This window comes from Neofelis nebulosa, chromosome 4 (genome assembly GCF_028018385.1).
Source record: "Neofelis nebulosa isolate mNeoNeb1 chromosome 4, mNeoNeb1.pri, whole genome shotgun sequence".
NCBI classification, from domain to species: Eukaryota; Metazoa; Chordata; class Mammalia; order Carnivora; family Felidae; genus Neofelis; species Neofelis nebulosa.
The window spans coordinates 167,469,118-167,493,218 of NC_080785.1; the positions used below are offsets into that span (position 1 = coordinate 167,469,118).

The following is a 24,101-nucleotide window of genomic DNA, read 5'->3' on the forward strand; positions in this document are numbered from 1 at the left end:
GTTGGCCAGGTCCGCCTGGATGTCCCCCGTCCCCACCTGGGGAGGGAGAGGGGGGCGGCAGACCCAGCCCGAGGCTTCTCCCAACTTGGGTTCACGAACATGGTGCGCGTGTGTGCGTGTGTGTGTGTGTGTGAGATCTGGTGTGTGTGGCAAGCAGGAAGCAAGAAACAGAGTAAACTATCCTGGTAATATCAGTAAAATACAAAATGGGGGGGGGAACCTCAAAAAATATCTTGGAGGAAAAGAAAACGAACAGCAACAACCACCAAAAAGTTTTTAAAAGAGAGAAAGGAGGGAAAGAAAAGGCAAGAAAAGAAAGGAACTTCAGAGTCAAGTGGGTCTCTCTCCTTCCTCCCTGTCTCCCCTGTGCTGTGCTCTGTCCCTCAGACTCTCTCGTCTTTCCCCCATGCGGGGTCCTGGGGGTGGGAGGGCAGGAGGCTGGGGGCAGAGGCCAGGACCCCTGGATTTGAAGGGACTTTGGTTTTAGAGGCCTGACTGGGACCCAAGATGGGGGGGTGGGGGGTTGATGCATTGGGGGAGTGGGCCGGGGGTTCCTGGCCGGAGGGGGCTGGGACACAGCCCCCCCCCCCCCCCGTCCCCTTCCAGTGGGTCCCCTTGTAGCCAGGAGGTGTGAATGGAGGGCTGTGGGGAGGGCGGTAGCTTGGGGCGGGGAGTGACTTCCTTCCTCTCCCAGAGCCCTTACTCCTGTTGGATCCCGCCTCCTCTTTCCTGAGGCCTGGGGGGCCCCTGGGGAACAGGGGAGGAGAACCCCAAAGCCACACCAGCAGACATGTGAGGCACTGCTTGGGAAAAGGCTGTTTTGGTATTGCAACAAGTCCCACTGGTACGGCTTTGGGTCTGTGTCCCTGCCTCGCCTGGGGGTGGGGGTGGGCCAGCTCCAGGGTCCCCACACGCTCCGAGATGCTTCGGGATGGCTGGATGGATGGGAGAGGCTGTGTCAGTTTGGAGGGGGGACTCTCAGGCGTCCCGAGGGGCAGAGATGGGGAAAGATGGGAGGAAGCCGGATTTGAGGATGTATGTCTGGAATCTCCCTCCCAACACCCTCCAAAAAGAAAGTGAAAACCAGGGTCTCGGAGAGGGAATCCAGGCCAAAATAAAAAGTAGCCACTGTATAATCTGTATTAATGAGAAAAAAGTCCAAAGTACCGTGGGGGACGCCAGGGTGGGGAGGGCGTCTGCGCGGTCTATCCTGCAGGGGCCTGGGGTTGCTGCTTCTGGCCCCAGGCTCCTGCCTAATGGCTGCTGTCCCTGGGGACAGACAGAAGGTTCCAGAACAGAGACGGGGATGTGTGGGGCTGAGGCTGGAATTGTCTGCTGCCTGGGGGGTGCGGCTGCCCCCCACATCTGCTCCGGGGTTCCTCTTGGGTCTGATTGTCTAGCTCACGGGTGGAGGTCTGGGCTCAGAACTCGGCAGGAGCCTGGGGCCCAGACCTGGGCCTGGGGACCCCCGACCCCCTTTCTCCTCGGCTGGACGGGCCCGGGACTGCTCGCCTCTCCACACCTCCCCCTCCACCTGGTTGGTGTTCCAGGTCCTCGTCCAAGAGAGGACGGGGGCCATCCGTATGTACTCTGGAGGCCTCCCGGTTCTTTTCCACAGCATGGCTGGAACTTGGGGTCAGGCGGGGCGGGCTGCGAAGGGACCGTGGGGGGGGGACCACGGGGCCCCCGAGAAGCCCTCGGGGTGGGGTCCCGGTAGGGACTCTCCAGTGGCTATGCCCCAGTTCTGGGGGGAGGGGAAGAAAAACCAGAAATCAGCCGCATGAACACGGACACGCGTGGCCTCGGGCCCTCGGACCTGAGGACAGATCTTAGGGGCAGTGTTTCGGCCACCAAGACCACGACCTGCCCCCTGGGACCTGCTGAGGTGTCTTTTTGCAACAGGACATGGTATGAGTTCTGATGGTGGATGAAGCCAGGGCCGGCCTGCGGGCCCCCCCACCCCCACCGCTCTGGGGGGGGGGGGCAGCAGGTCAACGAATGGGGGCCATCTGCCTGCTGTGTCCCCTTGGGAGATGCACGGTGGGCTCAGGTGGGGGCCGGAGGTCGAGAAACTCAGCCCTCTGACACCCTCAGTCTGCCACTGTCTCAGCTTTGGTTGAGTAAAGAGCAAAGGAAACTGAAGACAACAAGAAAGAAAGGAAGAGAAAGGAAGGAAGGGAAGGGAAGGAAGTAAACGAAGAAGAAATAAACTCAAGGAAAAGACAACAGTGTCAGCAGCCACGAGACGGGAGGCCTGTGCCCGGGCTGTCCCTGTCCCCGCCGGCCCGGGCTGGGCCCATGATGGCTGAACTAGGTCTACAGGTACAGACGGACAGATATTGCATATATTGGGTTTGGCTTCTGTTTTCTGTTTGCTTCATACCAGGTACCTTCCACAGTCACAGCTGGAAGACACAGAACTGGGTGCTGGGGCTGCGGGGGAGAGGGCAGGACGGGAAAGGCCGCCCAAGGCCAGTCTCCAGGGATGGGGGGGCCGGCGAGTCCTTTGGCAACAAGGAAGGGGTGCCTGGGGGGTTGGAGGGGGACCTCGGGGGTGGGGTGGCAATGTGACCCTGAGCCGGGGGTGGGGGTGGGGGGAACGCCAGCCTGCAGGAGAGGTGGGATGAAGTCTGGCTGTGGGCAGGATGGCCACCCCATAGGGACACCGCTGGCCGGGGGGCCAGGGTGCACCTCTGAGGTCTGTCCGCTGCTGCTGTGGGCAGGGGACTCGGAAATGACCCCCCTGGAGCCCAGGGGTGGGGCTGGGGGTGGCAAAGCACCAGCGAGCACCCCCAATGCAGCAGGAGACACGGAGCCGGGGGTGGGGGGTGGGGGGTGGGCGGACCGTGGGGCGATTATTCTGTGGATTGCTTTCTTTAGCGTGTGATTTTGTTTTTTTTTTTAAATTCTTCTTTTTTTTTTTTTTTTTTTTTTTACAAATAGAAATACATCCCTCTTCAATTTTTATTCTTTATTTCATGTCATTGTTTTGTCTTTTTTTTTTTTTTTTTTTAACTACACGAGCAGAACATGCGGCTATCTGTGCGCTGATATTGTTTAAAGGTAATACTTATCTTCGGAAGGCAAGGCACATCATGTGATAGAAAATTCCGTGCAAATTAGGAAACATGGAGTTTTTTTAAGGTTTTTTTTTTTGTATCTTTTTTTTTTTTTTTTAAAGAGGAGGGGGGTAGTGTTGGAGGGTGGGGGGGGGCTAGGGGGCGGGGGGGGGGAGACAGAGCCAGGTATCATTTGCCATGCAGTGTCAGCCACAGCGAGCTGACATCAGGAGCCAGGTCACAGGAATCCCCGACTAAGCACCATGCAAAGTTAGGTAGCTGGGGGGTGCCAGGCGCCCCTCCCCTACCCTGCCTACCCGCACCCTAAGGTTCCCGGCTGAGAAGCTTCCGGATACCCCAACTGCACGACCCACCCCCTCCTGCCCTCCCGGAGAGCGGCCCATGCTTTGGTCCCCTACGGCCACCCGGTGGAGGGGGCCCTGGGGACAGACGGACGGACCAAGGGCTCTTGGAAGCCTCTGGACGATGGGAGGGGGGTTGGTGGGGACGGGTCTTTCTCTCTATGCTCGAGTGGGTTTGCCAAGCCCCTTGGGCTGGTTTGGGAGGAAAGTCCAGTTTCTGGGGAGGTGGGAGAGGCTGGCCAGGCCTGGGGCACGGGAGAGGGGGAGAAGGGCCAGGCTGGGAGCAGGTGATGTGGAGGCCCTCCCCAGGGCGATGGCTTTGGCCCAGGCGGGGGGGTGGGGGTGGGGGGCTGCGGTGGGGGAGGTTTTCCCCAGGGCCAGGCATGGAGGAGGCCAGCTGGGCCTGGGACGGGATGGGAGGGGCCCCTGTGTCTGGGCCTGGTGACCCGGGAACACCTAACACCCCCTCCCAGGCCCCCCACCCAAGATGGCCATCCCGGGCTGGAGGTGGGGTGGGACCAGGGAGCCGGGGCTGGGGGGCACCCGGTGTCCCCAGCTTAGTGTTTTTGGAGCGGCTCAACGGAAAACGTTTAGCGGATGGGGGGGGTCCCCTACATGGCTACAGGGGACCCCCCTAGGCGCCGGCCCCTCCCTCCCCTGGCCAGAACCCCCCCCCCCGACCCCATCCAGGCCTACGTGGACTACAGTGACCGGCCTGCTTTCCTTGTGGGGGCCCAGCCACAATGCACCTCCCTGGCTGCGCCCCACTTCGGCGGGGGGAAGTTGAAAGTGCAAACCGTGGTCCCCCTTTGGGCCGGGAGGCACCAGGGAGGGGGTGTCGCTCCAGGATGTAAGGCACTGGCAGAGGAGGCGAGGGAGGGCCCGCTGGCTCCCCAGATCCCACCCCTGTGCCCGAGCGCAGCAGGGCTTGAGGGACGCCCAGCTCTGCCCCTTGGGCCGACCGTGGGTGGGGTGGGGAGGGGGGGAGTCCCATCTCTCTAGCTCTGAGGGGGGCACAGCAATGAGGGTCAGTGACTGGAGGCAGCCGGGCTGTGGGAGGGAATGGAAGGGGCCCCCGGCCATTTCGCATCCCAGCTGGACAAAGGGGGGCGGGCGGTGGGAATCAGGCACTTAAACCACTCGCTCTCACCTCCCACCTCCGTGGGCTACGTGGCGGCGGGGGTGGGGGGGCTCCCCTCCCAGGGCTTGGGTGGATGGAGGCTCCAGACAGGTGTCCCCTCCCGGGGAGCTCTGGGTCTCTCCACGCGCCCCAGCCCCTTCCTCGGAAAGTGCATTTCTTACAGTGTGTGCAATGTGGATCCCTCCCCGGGGGCGTGTGGAGCAGGGCCGGCGGGGTGCGGGGTGGGGTGGCCTCCAATGCCGAGGGGTGGAGCTGGGGGTCAATTGCATAGAGACTTCTCCTCCCAAACAGGGCAGGCCTGGGGCTGAAAGACCAAGTCCCCAGCGAGCCCAGCCGGGCGCGTGCACGCGTCGGGGCAGGACGCTCCGGAGAAAGTTTCTGCCGCGCGTCCCAGTCCCCCGGAGACACGCAGGGTCTCCCCACAACCCTCTTCTGCCCTTGTCGCTTCCCTGCCCGCCCAGGCCTCCAGGGCGGCCTCTGCTGCCCGCGGCTGGGGTCCTCGCCGGCCCCCCCCGCCGTCCCCACAGCGCCTGCGTCCCCACGCGGCGGAGGCCTGGCCCGCATCGGGCAGAGGTGGCCTGGCTGGGTGTCCTGCCCCGTGGGGCCTGGGCAGGGGCACCAGGCCGCGCTCACCTGGTCCTGGGCGGAGGCGGGGAGCGGGCGCCCGACCTTCCGGAGCAGGCAGCCAGAGGAGATGAATAACTTAGGAAGACGCCCCGACCTCCGAGCGGTGGCTGGGCCTGGCCCTCTGGTCCGGCGGCGGCGTCCCGAGAGTCTGAACGGTTGCTGTCTTCACCTTTTGTCTTCTTGGCTGGGTGGGTTGATTTTTATGTTTTGTTTTTTTTTTTTTTTCCGTTTGTCTTTTTTTTTTTTTTTTTTTTTGCCTTTTTTTTTCTTTTTGCTTGTTTTCCTCCTGTGTGTACGTATGTGTCTGTTTTGTCTTTTCGGCCAGGCTGGGAGTCGGCGGGGTGTTCTTGCTTGCTGTAACTTTCCACTGAAAACGTGGGCCAGGGGCCGGCTGTGCGGCCCCCTGGGATTCCCGCGACGAAGGAGCAGGGCGTGGGAAGAAATCTTTCTTATCCCAGATACCAGGACTGGGTGCCCGACAGGGACACAGAGAGAGAGAAGGGGGGGGGGGGGAGAGGGAGAGAGAGAGAGAGAGAGAGAGAGAGAGAGAGATGGGGGTCAGACTCTCCTGTTGACCTCGCTGGCCACTGCCCACACCCACCTCCCTGTGACCTGTGACCCCCGCCTCCCTTATCCCGGACCTGTCATAACCTGCTGGATGACCCTGGGCGAGTGCCTGCCCCGGAGCAAGGCTGCTACACGACGTACAGGATGCCCAGTGACATCTGAATTCTGGAGAAGCCCCAGAGAAAGCTTCTGGCACGTAATATGCGGCTTGCAGAATACACTTCTGCTACAACGATTTTCTTTTAATTGATTTGTTTTTTATCTTTTCTTTACCTGCAATGTCAATCTATTCCAGCGTCCTGTGGTTTTGTTGAGAACCAGGTCTCTGAGCCTCAGTGCCCTGAGCACAGAATAGGGGAGAGGATGTGCCCCCTTATATCCAGGCCATGTGATCGATCGGGGCTGTTTCCTTTCGTTTTCTTTTTTTAAACAAACACTGCCCCCACCCTCGCCGCCACCCCGTTTCAAAGTGAAGAAGACAGGGGCTCAGAGAAGTCAAGCCGTTTGCCTAAGTCCACCAGCGTGGGAGCCCCAAAGTGGAACTGCGGCTGGGGCCTGTGTGGTTCCAGTCCCCGCTTCTCCCCTGCCCAGGTCGGACCTCTGGCCTGGCCGCTGAGGGGCCACGACTTCCACTTTACATGGGGGGGGTGGGTACTGAGGCTCGGGATCGGGGACAGCTCCAGTCCTGGTCTCCACAGGGAAGTCACGGGGAACAGACCCCTTCCCCTGGAAATGCATCGACTGCACCTGCGTGGGGCCGGCCTGGGGACCCCCCCCCAACTGATGCTGAGTAGCGCTGCCCCCCCACCCCTGCCGTAAATCAATCGTGCCCCTCCAACCAGGCCGCCCTGTGGGCCATCCCAATGAACTGGCGCCATGGCTCCCAGCCCCCCACCTCCAGCCAAGTTCAAGTTCATCTTGGCCATTACCTCATGTCTGGTTTCTGTTGGCAACCAGACAGACTCTGGGCGTGACCCTCCCCCATGGTGGCCTCCCCTTGGCCCTTCCTCCCTTCCTCCCTCCTCCCTCCCAGGCCTCTGGTCCCAGTAACTTAACATCCTCCTCTTCCGCTGACTGGGGGACCGAGGTGAGGAACCGGGGGTGAGGTCCCGGCTGCGGACTCCCCCCCCCCCCCCCCCCCCCCGCCCCGGCCTGGCTGGAGCTGCCAGTGTGGCTCTGGCACGCGGCTTAACCCCTCTGGTCCTTGGCTCATCTATCTGCTGGACGGGTGTCATGTGCTTCTGGGCAGAAAGGATCCCGGTGCAAAATGCTGGAGGGGGGACCCCACCACATCGGGGAGGGGGCAGAGGTATCAGGGTCCGCGGAGCCCCAATCTGGGGACCAAAAAAGTGATAGATGGCTCAGGACTGGGGGGATTTATGTGGGAGGTGAAGGAAGGTAATTGACCAGAGGGCGATCGGTTGAATTGACCGGGGGGAGGGGCACCAATGTGCGAGGGGCATAGATGGGGGAGCAGATGTTAATCAGGGAGAAATATTGATGGGGAAGGGGATACTGATCTGGGGGAGGGACACTGATGGGGGAGGAGAAATTGATGGGGGAGGGGCACCGATGGAGGAGGGGGATATTGATCAGGGGAGGGGCACTGGCGAGGACACAGAAGATATGGGAAGGGCGTGGGGAGGGACAGAGCTGCTCTAGGCTGGGATTGGGGGCTGGGGGTGGGGGCAGAGGAAAGCAAACCTCCCAGGAATAATGAAGGCAGACGCAGAAGTGCTGACTGGGTCAGAAATGAGAGGCCTCTGAGCTCTGAGCCCTTTGCACAGGGGCTCCAAGAGTGGGGAACAGGGTCTCATGGTTTCCTCCTCCCCGCCCTTCCTTCCCTTCAGGGTCTGCAGGGAGCAGAGAGGGGCATCTGACCCCCAGGGAACTGGGGTGCCCCTAGTCCACAGATCTGTGGTCCAGCCAACAGCAGCGTGGGCAGGGTCTCTCCCAGGGATGCTCTCCTGTTCACCCGGACTCAGGCCTCACCTCTTCTACGACCCAGGCTCCCTTGGGAGTCTCCCATCAATCTGACATCTCCCTTCCGTGCCCCACGCACCCCACCAATGCCAGCCTCCGAAAGTTCTTTCTCATTCTCAGATCTGGTTGTGCCCCTCCCTCACTCTCAACCCTTCCATGGCTCCCCACGGCCCTCAGGACAAACCCCACATTCAAGCTGTTTCTCTGGCGTTTCTAGCCTTTGTCAGTGCCAAGTCCCCTGCCCGGGGACCCTGATCCTTCTCTCCTGCCAGCCACTTCTTCACCAGCTCCAACCCTCCCTCCCCAGGCAGGGCCTTGGAGGCCCCCTCCCCCAGGTTCCTACCAGTCTGGGCCCCACTGGACCATAGGGGGAAATGAGAAGCACGCAGAACCAAAGTACTGCCCTGGTCTGCCTCGGTTTCCCTCCTCTTCTAGGATGTCTGCTGGGGTGGACCCCCGTGTGGCGGTCGATAACGGAGAGATGCAGCAGGGGGGTGGGGACCTGGGGAAGGGTTAAGCAGGCAAGGCCTCCTCCCTGTCATTTTTATTACCTTTGGTTTCTGAAGAAATCAGGACATTTCTCCCCCTCCCATCGGGGATGTGGGGTTGGGGGCGGCGAGGAAATGCATGGGTTCCAGAGCCCTGGGGGGTGGCAGTATCCACGCCAGGGCTTAGAGAGGGTGGCCCACGGGGTACCCCAAACTCAAAGTGGGGAGTCCTGGAGTCACCCCAGCTTTCTGGGTGACTCTGAGCAAGGCACAACACTTAATATTCGGGGTGTGGAAGGTATGTGGGACAGTGTCTGCCTTTTGGAGCCCTTTCTAGATAAAACTGGTCCAGCTTCGACGGCTGCGGGCCTTTCCAAGACTCTCCCCCGGGGAAGTGTCCAAGGCCAGAAGAAGAGACGGAGGTTCAGAGTGGGTGAGCAGAGCCAGGGGCGAGCACTCACTGCTGAGGCCCGGGCAGGGAGGGAGGGCGATGGCTGGCTCCTCTCCATACACTCTGGCCCCGGTGAGCTGCCAGCAGCAACCAGGTCCGCCCCGGAGGGTCCCCGGCCGATTCTGGTCTCCGCCGAGGAAGGGGGATGTAGCTACCAGGTACCCGATGTCCCCCTCAGTCCCTGCGCATGGACTCTGCTGCAGGAAACCCTCCCAGGCAACCAAATGTGGCCCCCGGGGTCCCACAAATGCCCACGCTCTGCGGTTCCGGCAACCGGGAGATGCTGGGGAGCCCCGGGCTGCTTTCTCTGTGCATCTGGGCACCGGAGGGGCTGCCCTGGGGCTGCCTGACATCCTGCAACCCTCTCCCCAACACGCGCTGGGGGGTGGGGGCCCCGGGGTCCAGCCACCACCCCCAGACACCATCTGGCAGCACACTCCCAGCCCGCAGTGCGGCACAGACTCAGACCCCCAACCCTGCGGGAAGCTGGGAGCCGCCGGTCTTAGTTCCGGACCCACTGGGGCTCTGCCCTCCACTGCTGTGCAGCCTCAGGCAACTCACTCCTCCTCTCTGAGCCTCCGTGTCCCGGCCCGGCCCATCCCCCTCTCCCCACCCTGGCGCCCACTCCGTGGAGCAATGCCGCCTCTGCCCCTGCTGTTCCCCTCTCCACCTCTGGGACTGGAGCCTGGGGTGGGGGTGCACGTGCTCTCCCGGGAGGCCCCACCCCCTGCCATGGGCTGCCTCAGTTTCCCCACCTGCCCCCGGAGTCCTAGAGTCCACTGCTACCCCCTGCCCTCCTTTCTCATGGTCCCTCCGACCAGCAGCACGGGCAGGGACAAAGGCTCGGGGGCCGCAAGCTTGGGCTGACGTGCTGTGTGATCCTGGGCAGATCCCTTCGCCTCTGGGGGCCTCAGTCTTCCCATCTGTGCAAACGGGCCTGGGGCGGTAACAAAGCCCGGCCTCACAGCAGCTCTGCCGTGAGTGTCTCCCGCTGGGAGGTGACACACAGGGTCTGGGGCCGTACCACGTTCCTGGGCGTGGGCTCGAGGCCCTGGAAGGGTATGGGAAGCTGGCTCCCGTGCCCGGGGTGCAGCTGGAGGGGCCGCATGGGACCAGCCGGCCTGCCTCTCCCCTCGTGCCCAGGCGGGCCCCTCTGCCCTGCCCCTCCCTACCCTGCCCCAGCCGGCCTCTCGGCCCCTACCTGTGCCTGATAAATGCCCGCTGGATCCCTTGGTCCTAATCCCACAAAGGAACGGTTTGCAGGGGGCGTGCCGGGCGTAGAGTAGGCTGCGGGGAGGAGAGAGACCGAGAGCCCGTTAGCGCAGGGGGCTGCGCGGGAGCACCCAGAGAGGGTGGCCGCTGCCCAGGGTCACACAGCCGGGCCTTCGCACCCAGCACCCGGCGCCTCCAAGCTCGCTGCCCTCCCCAGCCGATCCGGGTCAGCCCCGGAAAGCCCACGGTCTCGGGCCCCGGGGTCACCCGGGCGGGGCATCCGCTGAGCGCGCAGGCACGAGGTGAGATGCATGATCAGAAACCGCCTGTGAATTATTCAGGGTGTGCTTCAGTCCTGCTACCGCGGCCTGCAGCCCGCGCGGGGCGCCATGAATTATTGAGGGCGCTTTACTTATTAATTTTCCTCTCGGAGGCTGCTCGGGGGAAAGGCCGGGTGTTTGCAACACACAGACGAGCGCGCGCTGCGCGCGCACACACACACGCGCGCGCGCGCACACACGTTGCCGCGGAGGCTTTCGTCTGACCGGTTACTTTTTCTTGGCAAGTAAACGATGCCCAGGGCTGCCCGGGGTCTGGGGGGGGGAGGGCGGGACGGTCCCTTGGTGGCATCAGCCAGGGTGGGGTATGTGGGGGGCGTGAGGCCCTGGGGTGGGGGGTGGGGGTCTGGGGCGGGAGGAGGCGGCAGGCCGGACTTGCAGGTGAAATCCGCGTGCAGGGGAAGGGGGAGGAATCCAGGTCTGTGCCAGGCACCGGGCACAGTCCCACTCAACCCGCAGTGGCCTCGATCTAGCAAACGGGATCGTTAGCCCCACTGCACAGACGGGGAAGGAGGTCACCCTCCCCGCGTATTTGCTCCCTACTCTGCGCCTGGTGGGGCACTGACTGTTGTCTCCGATCTATCTCATGGGCTCGCTCCCACAGCCCTGCGACGGGGCGCTCTGTGACCGTCCCGTTCTGCAGCTGAGAAAACGGAGGCTCAGAGAGGGGAGGGCATTTCCCCGAAGACACACAGGGAGCGAGCTGCAGAGTCGGGATTCAAACCCGGCGCTCCGCACCGCACGCGGCATTCGGAGACAGCCCGTCGGTACGCGGAGCTGTCCCGGGCCCCCTGCAAGGCGGTGCATGCTGGCCGCAGGGGGTGCGCATGTGGGGAAGGGGGTGAACCGACAGTCCCTACTGCTCAGGGCGGGTGAGGAACCTCATCTGGGGAGGAAAGAAGAGAGACGCTCAGAGACAGTGTGGGGGCCAGACTGAGGGGTCGGGGGTCTCTGAGACCATCTGCTCGGGGACACCGACTGAGACGGCCTCACGGGATGGCCCAGAGGACGGTGGCCCAGAGTGAGGCAGCCTGGAGGAGGGTGGACGGCCCGCCCAAGCCCGCACTGGGGTCCAGGGAGAGGCTGGGTGCAGGGCCACCGTTGATGGGTGGACCTCGGGAGTGCGATTCTGGGAGCCGCTTCCCAGGCTGGCGGTGCACGAGGGGCCAGCGAGCTGTCACCTGGAACCGCATCCAGAGCGTGGAAAGTTCTAGAAGGCGAGGCAGTCAACTCAAGGCCTTCTGGGGTCAGGTGGGGGCTGTCCCATCTAGAGGCGTGGCCCAGCCTGGGCGCCCGGCAGGAGCCAGGCCCGTTTCGGCTGCTTTCTCCCCCAAGAGCCTAGAACTCCGGAAATTTTCCAGTGAGCTGTCCTGATTCTAAGACAACGACAAATTCTCCTTTTGCACAAACACAAGGCATCTGGGGGCTCCCTCTGCCCCCAGGGCCGCCAGTTTGAGATCTTCGCCTACGGCCACCTGCTCGTCGCACAGAGGAGGGCGCTTATCACCGGGAGCGGGCGCATGGGGACCCCAGACTGCCCCCGGCCCTCTCCTGCCATTCCCTAAGGCTGCCTTGGGCCCCTGTGGGCCTCCGTCTGGGGACCCACCAAACTCACCAGCACCCGGCAGGCCGGGCCTGAGCCCCGGGCCCCAGCAGTCGGGGAGGGGAGGGGAGGGGGCCCCTCAGGGACGCCCGCCCTGCCACGGGCACCGCTTCCCGAGTGCTTACAGGGCGAGGTCGGCGACGTGCTTCCTCCCTCGGAGGTGGGTTTGGTGGCAGGGGGGAGCGCCAGCCGCGGCAGCCCAGGGGGCGGGGGCGCCAGCATCTGAGCAGAAAGGCAGTGACTGGACATTTTGAGCTGACCACTTCCATTTAACTGGGAGGAACAGAGAGACAGGTGGTTAAGGCGGCGGGCGCCCCCCTGCCCCGGGCGGCCGTCTGCGGGCCCCGCCGGGGGAGGGCCTGAGGGGCAGCAGGGCCGGGCCGGGCCAGCCGGGGCCGGGAAGAGTCTGGTGGGTGCCTCTGGTGCCCGCTTGCCTGAGCCCGCAGGCCCGCGGCGGCATCGGGGACCCCTCGTCTCCTCCTCAAGCCGCTCTCTTCCCTCTGCTCTCCTCCTAAACGACACCCGGCCTCGCGGCTGGGTCCGCACGCGCCCCGCCTCCTTGACCGGCAGGCCTGCGGCCAACCGCCTCGGCCCCAGCTCCGGACGGCGCAACCGCTCTGAGCCCCAGAAGCTTCTGCGGGAGTCTGGCGAGCGTGGGCCCGCGCCGCAGCCACGGGACCGTGGCGGGTTTGGGGCCAGCTACGCGCCGTTGGTTCCAACACGCGAAAGAGCCTCGGTTCTGACCTGGCCCGGCTCCGGGCGCTTCAGACGAGGGAAGGCGGCAGCCCTGTCATCCGCGAGGCCATTCAACACGGAGGCCGGGTGACAGCCGGGGCCCCGGGGGACGTCGCCCGGAGCCCCGCGCGGGCAGGCGGCCCGTGGGGCCGAGGGGAGGCCCGAGTTGCCCCCCCCCCCGCAAACTCACCGGTCCAGGTTGCTGGCTGGCTGGGTCGCAGGCCAGCGACACGAGATCTTTGAGCGGGTCCTGGGGGTTGAGGTGAGCTGGGTAGCGGATGGCCGTGTGCGGGAAGTAGGCGGAGGCCGTCTGGGGCAGAATGGAGGTCGTGGGGAAGTGCAGGGCCGAGGTGGGGTGAGGGCTCCGGGCGATCCCTGTGGAGACCAGGACGGGACGCTCACTGGAGGCTGCGTCTGGGGGTGCGGGTGTCCCCTGCGCCCCGGTGCCTCCCATAAGAACAGAGCAGGACCCAGCGAGCCCCGCCGCCGGCCAGGCCCTGTCGTCTCTTACACGCCCAAATTCCATGACGTTCTACCACAAGCTCACGGCGTTCTGTTGCCGCCCCGGTTTTGTCCGGTTTTGTTATTGAACCGGACGACGTGGTGGCTGTCAGAGGTGACGTCCCTTCCGCCCGCCCCCCGCAGAGACCACACAGCAAGCAGGCAGCAGACCCGGGGAAGGGTCCGGCTCCACGGCCCACACCCTGACGCAGGGGTCGGCTGGCTCTTTCCGCAAGGGGCCGGTGGTCACTATTGTTTTTACCGTGGAAATATAATTTGGAGATAAAGTTCACCCTTTCCCAGTATTCACTTCACTGGGCTTTGGCACGATTGGGGACCGTGGAACCACTGCTACGATGGCTCGTGGGACATTTTCATCATCCCGAGAAGCAACTCCGTCCCCCTCAGCCATCGCACTCCCCTCCCCCCACGAGCCCCCTTCCTGTGCGGGGATGAGCCTGTTCTGGATGTTTCACAGAAATGGGTTTCAGATACTCTGGGGCCTCTCGTGTCTGGGTCCCTCCCTGAGCATTGTGTGTCGGGGTCCGTCCGCGGGGCAGTGGGTGGGGGCGCCCCGCTCCTGTGCGTGGCTGAGTGGCGAGCCCGTGTGTTATTTGCTGGCTTTCTCTTTTTAAACGATCCGGTGACTTCTAGTATATTCGCTTTGTAATTCTGGAACGTTCCCGTCACCCCCAAGGTAGCTCACGCCCCCTTCCTCTCTCTAGCTCCTGGCCAAAGAGTACGTCCTCTTGGCTTTTCAGGCCCCACGGTCTCTGGCGGCTACCTGCCTCTGTCGCTGAAGTCTGAAAGCTGCCACAGGCAAATGCACAGCCAGGGCCGTGCACCAATAAAACTTTATTTACAACAACAGACAGCCGCGGGCCTGGTCTGCCGACTCCTGATCCGAACCACTGCACTGTTCTGATTCTCGCCCGCCTCCCTGTGTGTGTGCCTGCCCTTGTGTGCAGCGAAATCGTCACCATCAGGACAACGGGGTGACAGGCAATGCGCGAGCCCTTACCGCAATTAGCCCATTCGGCCCAAAAGACAGCCCTGGGAGGGGGACGTTTATGAGCCCCTGTGGACGGACGAGCAAAGGAGAGCCAGGTGCACCGTAACCAGCTCGGCTCGTGCCCTGTGGTTGCTCAAGTCGGTCTCCCTCTGTCGCACGTGAGGCCTCCTGTCCCTGTGGCCAGGAGCACCCCTGTATGGGCTGTGTGTCCTTGTGTGTGTCCAGCCATGCGTCAGGAGTGTCTGCCTCCTTCTGTGACCACCCAACCCCGTGGGGGTGGAGTGTGAGCTAAGGGGAGCGGGGAGACGGGCAAGCCCAGACTGTACCTCCTTCCTGTACAGAGGGGGAAACTGAGGCCTCAGAGCCTGAATCAGGGCCAGGCGCTCCGCACCAGGACACCTCTGGGTGCTGTGGCCCAGCCGGGAGGCTATGGCACCGGGACTCACGGTCAGATGGCCAGAGGGACTTCCCCGGCCCAAGGCGGGGCGGGGGGGTGCCTGATCAGAGGGCCCAGCCGCCCCTCCCTGCCTGGGGCCCACGTGCTCACCGCTGTGCACGGCAATGACAGGCCGGTGGTGCTGGGTGAAGCTGGAGAGGCGGGGGGAGTCCTGGGGAGACGGGCTGTGGAAAGGTGACTTGTCCATCTCTGTTTTCTTCACCGGGGACGAGATGCCTGTGTGGGAGGAGCCAGAGGGTCACAGGCCTGCAGGCAGTCAGAGCCCCTGCCCCCCCCTCCTGCCAGCACCCGTGGGCGAGGGGCTGGGAGCCCATCATCCAGGGGGGCAAACCGAGGCTCAGAGCAGAGAGGGGCTGCCCGGGGTCACATGGCCCACGGGACGAGGAGCCTGGTGCCAGCAGAGGGCCCTGACGTCACGGCCTGGCCCCTGCCTTCTCTCCCTCCAGAGACAGAGACGGCTCAGGCTGCCCCACCCTCCGGAGGCACCCCGTACCCTGCAGGGTAGGCAGAGACGAGGGGCCGTCCTAAAGCCCCAGTAGGCAGGGGTGAGCCGGGAGGACGCCGACGAGGCCCAGAGTGGCCCTGCGCCCGCAGACTCCTCCTCGCCGGGGTAAGGGAACAGAACCTTCCTCGCGGGGCCATCGAGGGATAGATCTAAAATGGGATAGAATCCCTGTAGCCGTTAGACCAGAGTCTGGCTCACTGACCCGTTGGGAGTTTCCTGTGTGGACGGGCCTCACCTGGGCCGCCGGCTGCCCGGGGCGGCTCCGGCCCTCAGGGACCCTACCGGCCTCCGGCTCAACCCCTGGCACCTTCCTCCATGAATGAATGAATGAATGAATGAACGAATGAATGGTGTGCCAAGGGTGCGCAAGGACTCCACAGAGACCGCGGCACAGGAGTCCCTGTTGTCGTGAAGGGGACAGGCCATCCCGGTGAGGGGCACGTGCTGGCCCTCAAGACTCAGGGGAGCCCCCGCCCCTCCTCCCCGCGCCCCGTCCCTGCCAGCCTCCAGACGGGAGAGCCGGGGAGGAATCGGGGCAGAGTCCCGGGCCCGGCTCCCCCAGGGCGACCAGAATCTCGGTGCAGTGGGGCCTGCCGATGGGCATGTTTAGAAATCACTTCAGAACGTATTTTAGGGGCACCCGGGGGGCTCAGTCGGTTGAGCGTCTGACTCTTGATTTCAGCTCAGGTCACGATCTCAGGGTCGCGGGATCGAGCCCCACACTGGGCTCTGTGCCAAGCGGGGGGCCTGCTTGGGATTCTCTCTCTCTCTCTCTCTCTCTCTCTCTCTCTCTCTCTCTCTCTCCCTGCCCTTCCCCCGCTCATGCACGGGCGCTCTCACAAATAAACAAACAAATATATAAATAAACTGCAGGAGAAAAAAGTTTTAGACTGAAACGCACCCACCGAGGCCCACAGTGGACCCGCACATGGTGAGGGGTGTGCTCTCCCTCCCACCCAGCACCGCTGACATCGGGGAGGGTCACTCCCTGTGGAGGTGCCCCGGGCACCGCAGGCCAAGCAGCGTCCTCGCCTGCACCCCCCCCCCATGCCAGGGGCCCCCCGATGTGACAGCCGCTGCCGTCCCCCGGCAGAGTCACCCTGGTGAGAGTCACGGCCCGCCTCTGAGGCTTGCTGTCGCGGGTGTGGGGGTCTCCTGCCGCCCGTGTCCTGGCCCCCCACCCCCAGCCTTGTCCCCAACCGTGTTCCCTCGGCCTCAATGCTGGGTCCTGCTGGTGGTGATACAGATGTGGGAACCAGCTGCCCCAGGGCCACCGCGGAAGTCAGCTGCTTTTGTGTCACAAACCCTGCTGCCCTCATAGCCCCAAACACACACGGTGCTGGGAGTGAGTGTGTCCGGGGCCCTGGGTCAGCAGGCCCAAGAGGCCTGGCAGCCAAGTGTCGCCTCTGGAGCCGGGAGCCCAGGCCGTCCCAGGGGACGGGAGCCGGCGGGACCCAGGATGGCCGGCAGGGCTGGGGGGGGGGGGGTGTGTGTCAGCCCTGCAGGCGGCGTGCGCGTGCACGTGCGCGCGCACACGTGTGCGTATGTGGGTGCGTGCGGCAGGGGCGACAGCTCCCTGCTGGCACGGGGCCTGGTGGGAATGAGGTTAGGGCCGGCGGAGGCTCACTTAGGAGGATTTCCTAGAACAGCCTGTCCTGGATGCAAATAGCCTGGCTGGACCCTGCCCCCAGCCGCATCTCCGCAGGCCCTTCTAGAGCTTCCTGAGATGGGGCCTGGGGGAACCGGGGCAGGCGGGAGGGAGTGGGGGAGCCTGGCCCGGGGCCCTGCAGGAAAGAACAGCCCTTCGCGCTCCGGGGCAGGCCCCTAGAGGCCCTGAGTGTGCTTCCCCGCGTCTGGGCATCCCTCCCGGCTCAACAGACAGGCCGTCACGCGGTCTGGTTAAGACGAGGCCGATACGCCCTCCGGCCCCGGGTGCGAGCCGCTTTCTGCCCCACCCCCCACCCCTCTGTGTCCCCATCCCGGCACCGCGTCTGTCCCCATCCAAGCACACCCACGCCTCCACCCTCTGCCTAGTGTCCTCCCTTCGGTCCCTCGCGCGCGCCTGCCCGGGGAGCACGGACCCTACCCCACGAGCGGCCCCATCTGCGCATGCGCCCGCGTGCTCGCCCAGCCGCACCCCTCCCCCGTGCGCATGGTGACTGCACATGCTGTCCGGGCCCGGGTCTCCACGGCCCCAGGCCACGGGCGGGCCCGCTGTGGTGTGTGCGCCCTCCCCCCAGCTGTCCTGTCCCCTGGGGGCAGCGCACATCGGAGCCTGCCCTCGTGTCACGCTCACACCCGCCCCGTGCGGGGGTTACAGTTGTCACCCCCGTTTCACAGATGTGGAGACTGACGCCGGACGGGAGGTCGCTTGCCCAAGGCCACAGAGGCAAGGAGCGGGGGAGAGGATTCCAATCCAACACCCACCGCAACTCCACAGGCCTCGCTCTGCGCCCCTCCTGCCCTCCGGGTTCTAAGAGGTGGGGGGAGCCCCCCACGTGACAGGGGAGAGAGAAGGAGCTGGTACCTGCGTGGCTGGGTGCTTCCGCCCCCTGCAGGAGGGCCACAGAAGCAGCAGGAACAAAGCACTCCCGGGAGCTGAGCAGAGGGGGCCCTTTCTGGCCTGCTTGGGTGGGTAACCAGGGGAGGCCTCGGGAGGAGGTGGCCAGGAGGAGAAAAGGCACTCCCAACCTGGGCACAGAGAGGGCAAAGGCCTCAGTCTGGCGCGAGGCCTGGGAGGCGGGGCCGACAGATCCCCCAGACCTCCGCCCCGCCCCAGGTAAGGGAGCACAGACGCCGGGGGGAGGCGGGTGTTAGCGGAACACTGCCCTTGCGGCGGGGAGGAGAGGAAGGGAGGGGGTGCTCTAATCAGCTTAACCCCCTTAATGAGCAGCTAATTGGGGGCTGTCTAGACAGGAAGCTGGAGGAAGCCAAGAGGAGGAGACTGTGGGGGAGGGGGAAGAGGACATGGGAAGGGGAGGAGGAGGCGGCAGAGGAAGAGGAGGGAGGAAAGGAAGAGAAGGGGGCCGGGAGGAGCAGAAGGGGGAGGGGAGGAGGAGGGAAAGGAAGAGGAGGGAGGAGGGGGAGAGATGAGTCCATCTTCCCCACCGGGCTGGGCGCACCTGCAGGGTGCAGACCCGCATACAGCTGCGGGTTACACTGAGGGCCCCACAGGAGGGAGCCAGTCTGCCACCGCCTGAAGCAACGAATGGAGACCACAAGGGACAGATTCAGCTCTGTGACTCCGTGGGGCACACCAGAAGGGGGTGTCAGTTGCCTCCTCGTCCACCCCCACTGCTGCCGCTTCATGCTCAGGGCAGGAAGTTCACACCAGGCTCCAGTGACTCTCTCGAACATTTCCTTCCTTTTGATTGATTGATTGATTGATTGATTTTCTCTTTTCGAGCTTCCTGCATTGAAAGCTAGGTTTTTGTTTTTGTTTTTGGCTTCCATCCTTTCTGTTTTTCTAATCCATAGACTTAAGGCTATAATTTTTCCTCTCCGGGCTGCTGTGGCCACATCGCAGAAGCTGCCCTCCACCTCTAAATAGTACGCGCTTTATATGTGGCCGGTCCCGCCGATCACAGAGTTAACGAGAAGCGCTTTGGGGTTCCCAATCATTAAAGGCAGGGCAGAAGTTAACAGTCTCCCAATATCTGCCCTACCCCTCTTCCTTAGTGGCAGAACCCTTAACTTTGAGAGGGGCACGTACTTGCCGAAAATAAGACTACATTTCCCAGAAGCCCCTGCGGCAGGGTGTGGCCCTAGGAGCAACTCAGGGGCCCAGAGGTCAGCAGAAGAGGTAAGCGCAGCCTCCGAGAATCATTTTTAAAGGGAAAGGATATGCTCAGACTTGACCCTTCTTTCCTGCTGGCTGGACAGCAGACATGAGGGCTGGAGCTCCAGCAGTTGTCTTGGACCATAAGGTGGGAATGAAAACCATATTCACTTGGGGGCACCTGGGTGGCTCAGTTGGTTAAGCGATAGACTCTTGATTTCGTCTCAGGTCATGATTTCACAGTTCATGAGTTTGAGCCCTGCGTCGTACTCAGTGCTGACAACGTGGAGCCTGCTTGGGATTCTCCCTCTCTCTCTCTCCCCCTCTCTGCCCCTGCTCATGCTCTCTCTCTTTCTCTCTCAAAAATAAATAAATAAATAAATAAACATTTAAAAATGCTCCACATTCGGGGCACTTGGGTGGCTCAGTCGGCTGAGCGTCCGACTTCAGCTCAGGTCACGATCTCACGGTTGGTGAGTTCCAGCCCCGCATTGGGCTCTGTGCTGACAGTTCAGAGCCTGGAGCCTGCTTCAGATTCTGTGTCTCCCCCTTTCCCTCCGCCCTTCCCCCAATCGAGCGTTGTCTCCCTCTCTCTCTCTCTCTCTCTCTCTCTCTCTCAAAAATAAACAATAAAGTTTAAAAAAATATTCAAAAAAATGTTCCACATTCACTGGAGCTAAAGGCGGGAGCCTAAGTCTCAGGGTTGCTGATGGCTGGACATTTACTTTGGAGAGAAATGCCCTGTCCTTTTGGGGTTTCTGTTTCTCACAATCAAACTTAAAAGCTTATTAAATACAGGATCTTTACACAGGCAAACCTGTCAGAAGTGGGGAACCCACAGGGAGAGAGAACCATGGAGACACTTTGACCCACAAATTAGAGCCTCCTAGGGAGACACATCCTCCCAAGGTTAGGTACCTGCCCTGGGAGCCAACACAATGGAAGAGGGAGGGCCACTGGGGCTCAAATGTCACAACCAGACATGATAGAGACTCATTCACAGACATGGGGATTTTATAAAGACACGAACAACGAACTCTCTTGTGTCCTGGGCACTCACCGTGTGCCAGGTGGCTGCTTTATGTGCCTCCCACCATTCCCTCCTCCCAGCTCCAGGAAAGAAGAGTTAGCTCATCAATCCCATGTTGAAGATAAGAAAACTGAGGTTCAGGGGTGCCTGGGTGGCGCAGTCGGTTAAGCGTCCGACTTCAGCCAGGTCACGATCTCGCGGTCCGTGAGTTCGAGCCCCGCTTCAGGCTCTGGGCTGACGGCTCGGAGCCTGGAGCCTGTTTCGGATTCTGTGTCTCCCTCTCTCTCTGCCCCTCCCCCGTTCGTGCTCTGTCTCTCTCTGTCCCAAAAATAAATTAAAAAAAAAAACGTTGAAAAAAAAAAAAAGAAAACTGAGGTTCAGAGAAGTCAAGTCACCTGCCCAAAGTTACACAGCACACACAGCGAGCCAATGGCAGACCTGGCTTTCAAACCCAGGTCTCTCTGACACTTGAACCTGCCCTCTTAACTGTAATGCTTTCCAGGAATCCTGTAGGTATGGTCTTCGTGTAGACAGACCTTTATAAGAAAGCTGGCCCTTCGGGAACAGGGAGTAGGGACCAAAAAGCAGGGGGCAAGCAAACAAATCCTCAGGTTTACTGGGTGTGTACTATGCGCCAGGCCCGTTTTAGGGACACCGCACGTATTAACTCACTTAATCCCCACAACCTTAGAGGGCGGTGCAGATATTAACCCCATTCTACAGATGACGAACCGGAGGCTCAGAGCAGTGCGGTCACCAGAGGCTGTACTGGCCGGTGGGCCCGAGTCCACGCTGGCAACCATTGGGTAATCCGCGGGGTGACCCCTTTTTAAGGGGTAAGGGTCTGGACTGAGGGGCGTTTCTAAGTTCTGGGACACAGACTCCGCTGGGGACCTTTGCATTTCCAGGGACACCCAGCCCAGGGCAAGGCAAGCTTGTGGGCCCCCCTGAGCATAGTGCCCCCGAGCAGCCCCGAGGCCAGCCCGCGGGAGAGCAGAAACTCGGGTTCTCCGGAGGAGAACCGCGGTGGACACGAGGACACCAAGGAACGGAGATCTTCGGGGGAGGCCGCTGGGGAGCCTGTGGCAATGCCGCCCCTTGCAGAACAGGACCCGTTCTGGGGAGGGCCCTAAAAAGGCAGACGAGTGAGAGGCCAGCCTCTCCCCGAAAAGGAGGTTCAGAGAAAAGCAGCGGGGCTCCGAGAGACCTGGGACCGCGCGGAGGCCGAGCCCGTGGAGACGGGAATCTCGGAAGATCAGCAGGACCCCTGCGACGGGGCACATGCTACAGCTCGGGACCCACCAGCGGGGACCCTCCAGATGAGAGCGTGGGGCGGACCCCGGGAAGAAGCGCGCTGGCGATCGGAAGCGCCACCGAGTCCACGCCGCAGGTCGGGAGCCCCACGGAGACGAGGCTGCACCGGGCAGAGGGCAGGAAAGCCGCGGGAGGGACAGTCTCCGCCCTCTCGAGGCCCCGACGGAACCCAGAAGCTCCGGGAACGCGAGTCCGGACTTCCCAGCGGCGAGCGACCCGCGCGACTACAATTCCCAGGAGGCCCCGCGGCCCCAGGCCCAGGGCTTCCCGGCGCAGTGCCTGCCGGAATATGTAGTCCCCGCCGCGGTAACCCCGGCCCCCGAGGCCCGCTCCGCCCCCACTGCCAGCCCCACCTCCTTCCATGTCCTCCGTCCAGTTGCGGCTGCTACTCGTGGGAGAGCTGGGCGAGGTGTAGTAATCGCCGCCGGGGCTCGTGTCCACGTCTTCCTCCATCGAGCCCGACTTGTGCCGCTTGCTCCTGAAGGGCGAGGGAAACAGAGCGCAGGCCGGTTACCACGGCGACGCGAGGGTGTGGAGGGGGCAGTGTGGGCTGACTTCCGGTCCGTAGGGGGCAGGGCGGGGAGGGTGCTATCGCGAGACGTCGAGGTTCCCGCGGACTTTCAGCCGGTTCTGGGAGCACCTGTCTCAACCTGCCCATCGCTCGGATGGGACGCCCGGGGCCAGAGGCAGTGAGGCACTCGGCCGAGCGCAGACGGTCGGCTGGCAGGCTGCGCACTAAAACCCTGGATAAACACTCGGCCTACCGTAAACCTCAGAACAACCCGGTAGGACTATGATCCCATTTTACAGATGGCGGAAATCCACGCAAGCACGGTGACCGGCTCAAGGTTACCCAGCGTATCTCCGCAAGAACCAGTGTCTATTCTCGTGGAGTCTCAGGGGGTGGGCTGATAGGACTCAAGGCTGTGGGAGCCCTGGGTGGGGTATCAGGGCTGGGGAAAGGAGCACTTGGGGCTGGGTTTTGAGGGACACGTAGGAGTTTACCATGTGAACCCTGAAAACAGGCATTCCAGGGAGAGGAGTCAGCCAGCCGGGGCCAGGTGGAGGTGGGCGAGGGGTGGCTGAATGCCCAGAGGCAGGGACCGGGGCACGTACCCGCTGGAGGAAGTGCTCGGTAGCGTTCTCCTCATGCCTGTGCTGGCTGGATTCAGGTCGTATGCCAGGTGCCCCTGCAGCTCCCCCAGGGAGAAGTTGGGTCCTGTTCCAGTCACCACGGGTGCTGCGGAGGGCGAGAGGGGGCAGAGTGAGAGAGGGTGCAAGCTCCAGGGCTGCAGTTTGCCCCGGAGGGGTGGGGAGAGCCACCGGGGGACTGGCCAGCCCCAAAAGGAACCCTGTCCCCTGACTGGCCTGGTTCCTAACGTGGCTGAAAGTGTCCTCATTCTATGGGTCAGGAGACCAAAGCCAGCAAGAGAGGCCAAGCTCACACTGTGAGGCAGAGGCATAGCCAGAGCGGGAGGCCGAGCTTCCCAGCGCTCCCTGAGGCCAGGCTCTGCTGATCTGGACAGGGAGGATGATGGTCAGGGTTAAGGCAGGACAGTGCCCAGAACTCCCTGCACTGGAATTCAGGTGGGGGTGTCTGGGGAGTGGGTGGGTCCCCAGCAGGTACATTAGGAAGGTAAGGGAACAGGAGGCACAGCGGGTGGGGCGTGTGGGCCCCTACCTACTGCCCTTCCTAGGAACCTTAGCTCGGTGACAGAGGGGAGTAGGGCAGGGTGATGGGCAGCGTCCCTTTCCCTGAGACTCTTTCTCAGAGTCCCCATCCCAGAGCCCCCTCTCCCTCTCCCGCGCCCCTCCCCTCTCCAGATCCCAGCACAGGGTGGGCGGGGACACTCACTCCGGGACACCTGGATGAGCTCGGTGACGCTGAACACGCCGGAGGTGACAAAGCTCTCCTGGAAGTCGGTCGTGTCTGGAACAGGGAGAAAATGGGACTCACTGGGTCTGTTTCCTTCCTCGACACCCTGGGCTACCCAGACTCCGGGCGCTGGAGTGGTCACCCTGTCCACCCCCTGCAGCCCTGTGGCAAGACGGAGGCAGAGGCCGGACCTGCGTTCGAATCTCAGCTCGGCTGCTGCTTCGCGTATGCTCTTGGGCAAGTCCCTTCCTGTCCGTGAGCCTCCGTGCTCCCTAATCTCCAAAGTGGGGGCCACACACCCTGCCATCGGGGTGGCTGATATGAATCAACTGGCCGCAAGGGGCTGGCTTGCTCTCCTCGTGTCACACGGTTCTGCAGCCCCTTATCCCGCCCCCTCCAGACTGGGAGCTCTGTCCTGACGGGGAGGTCTGTGTGCCCAGGTCCCGCGGTGTCCCCAGTGCCTGGCCCAGAGCCTGGCACACAGCAGGGGCTCAGAATCACGGGCTGAATGGAAGGTCCACCCGCAGCAGTTAAAGTCCCCCATGTCCCCAGAACCACGCCTGCCTAATGTCAAAGGAAGAGGGACCCTCCTCTCCGGTGTGCAGTGGTTGGGACCCATTTAATGGATTTGGAAACAGGTGTGGCTCCTCCTGGCTGACCTTGGACAGCTGGGAGCCAGCCTCTCGCACCACCCCCCCTATCCCCGGAGGCCTTCGCGGGCAGAACCCGTCTACCGAACGAGCGTTTACGAGTGCATCCCGTGTCCTGTTCTGAGCTGGGCCCCGGGGACACTGTGGGAACTAGGCAGACACAAGTGGCCTAGACACAAGTCCCTTGTGGGGACTCCCAGCCCGGTGTGGGCAGCGGACGTCACACAGCATCAGTAAGTCAAAATGACTTCTACCCGAACGCGCATTGTGGTGCGATTCACAACAGCCCCACCTGGAAAGGGCCCATCGACAGGTGAACGGCTAACACAACGTGGTCCCCCCTCGCACGCGCGCGTCCCTCGGCCACGAGCGGGAGCGAGGTGCCCACCCCCGCCGCCCCGCGGATGGACCC

The 24,101-nt window shown here is 62.9% G+C and overlaps 1 protein-coding gene across 8 annotated transcripts in view; it reads right to left on the bottom strand.

Moving 5' to 3' along the window:
• Positions 1–2,984: 2,984 nt before the first annotated feature.
• Positions 2,985–24,101, bottom strand: part of NFIC (nuclear factor I C) — a 63,426-nt gene continuing 42,309 nt past the window's right edge. For 2 of the 8 annotated variants that reach the window (XM_058728971.1, XM_058728975.1), the window contains exons 4-11: positions 23,019–23,093; positions 22,280–22,403; positions 21,517–21,641; positions 14,627–14,752; positions 12,757–12,941; positions 11,957–12,104; positions 9,880–9,965; positions 5,387–5,656 (exon numbers count right to left, since the gene is read on the bottom strand). In XM_058728971.1, coding sequence (XP_058584954.1) covers positions 5,639–5,656; positions 9,880–9,965; positions 11,957–12,104; positions 12,757–12,941; positions 14,627–14,752; positions 21,517–21,641; positions 22,280–22,403; positions 23,019–23,093 — 887 coding nt within the window. In that variant the 3' untranslated portion in view covers positions 5,387–5,638. Of the gene's footprint in view, positions 5,657–9,879; positions 9,966–11,956; positions 12,105–12,756; positions 12,942–14,626; positions 14,753–21,516; positions 21,642–22,279; positions 22,404–23,018; positions 23,094–24,101 lie in introns of all 8 variants that reach the window. The other 6 variants (XM_058728970.1, XM_058728972.1, XM_058728973.1 and 3 more) reach the window with 3 other exon arrangements.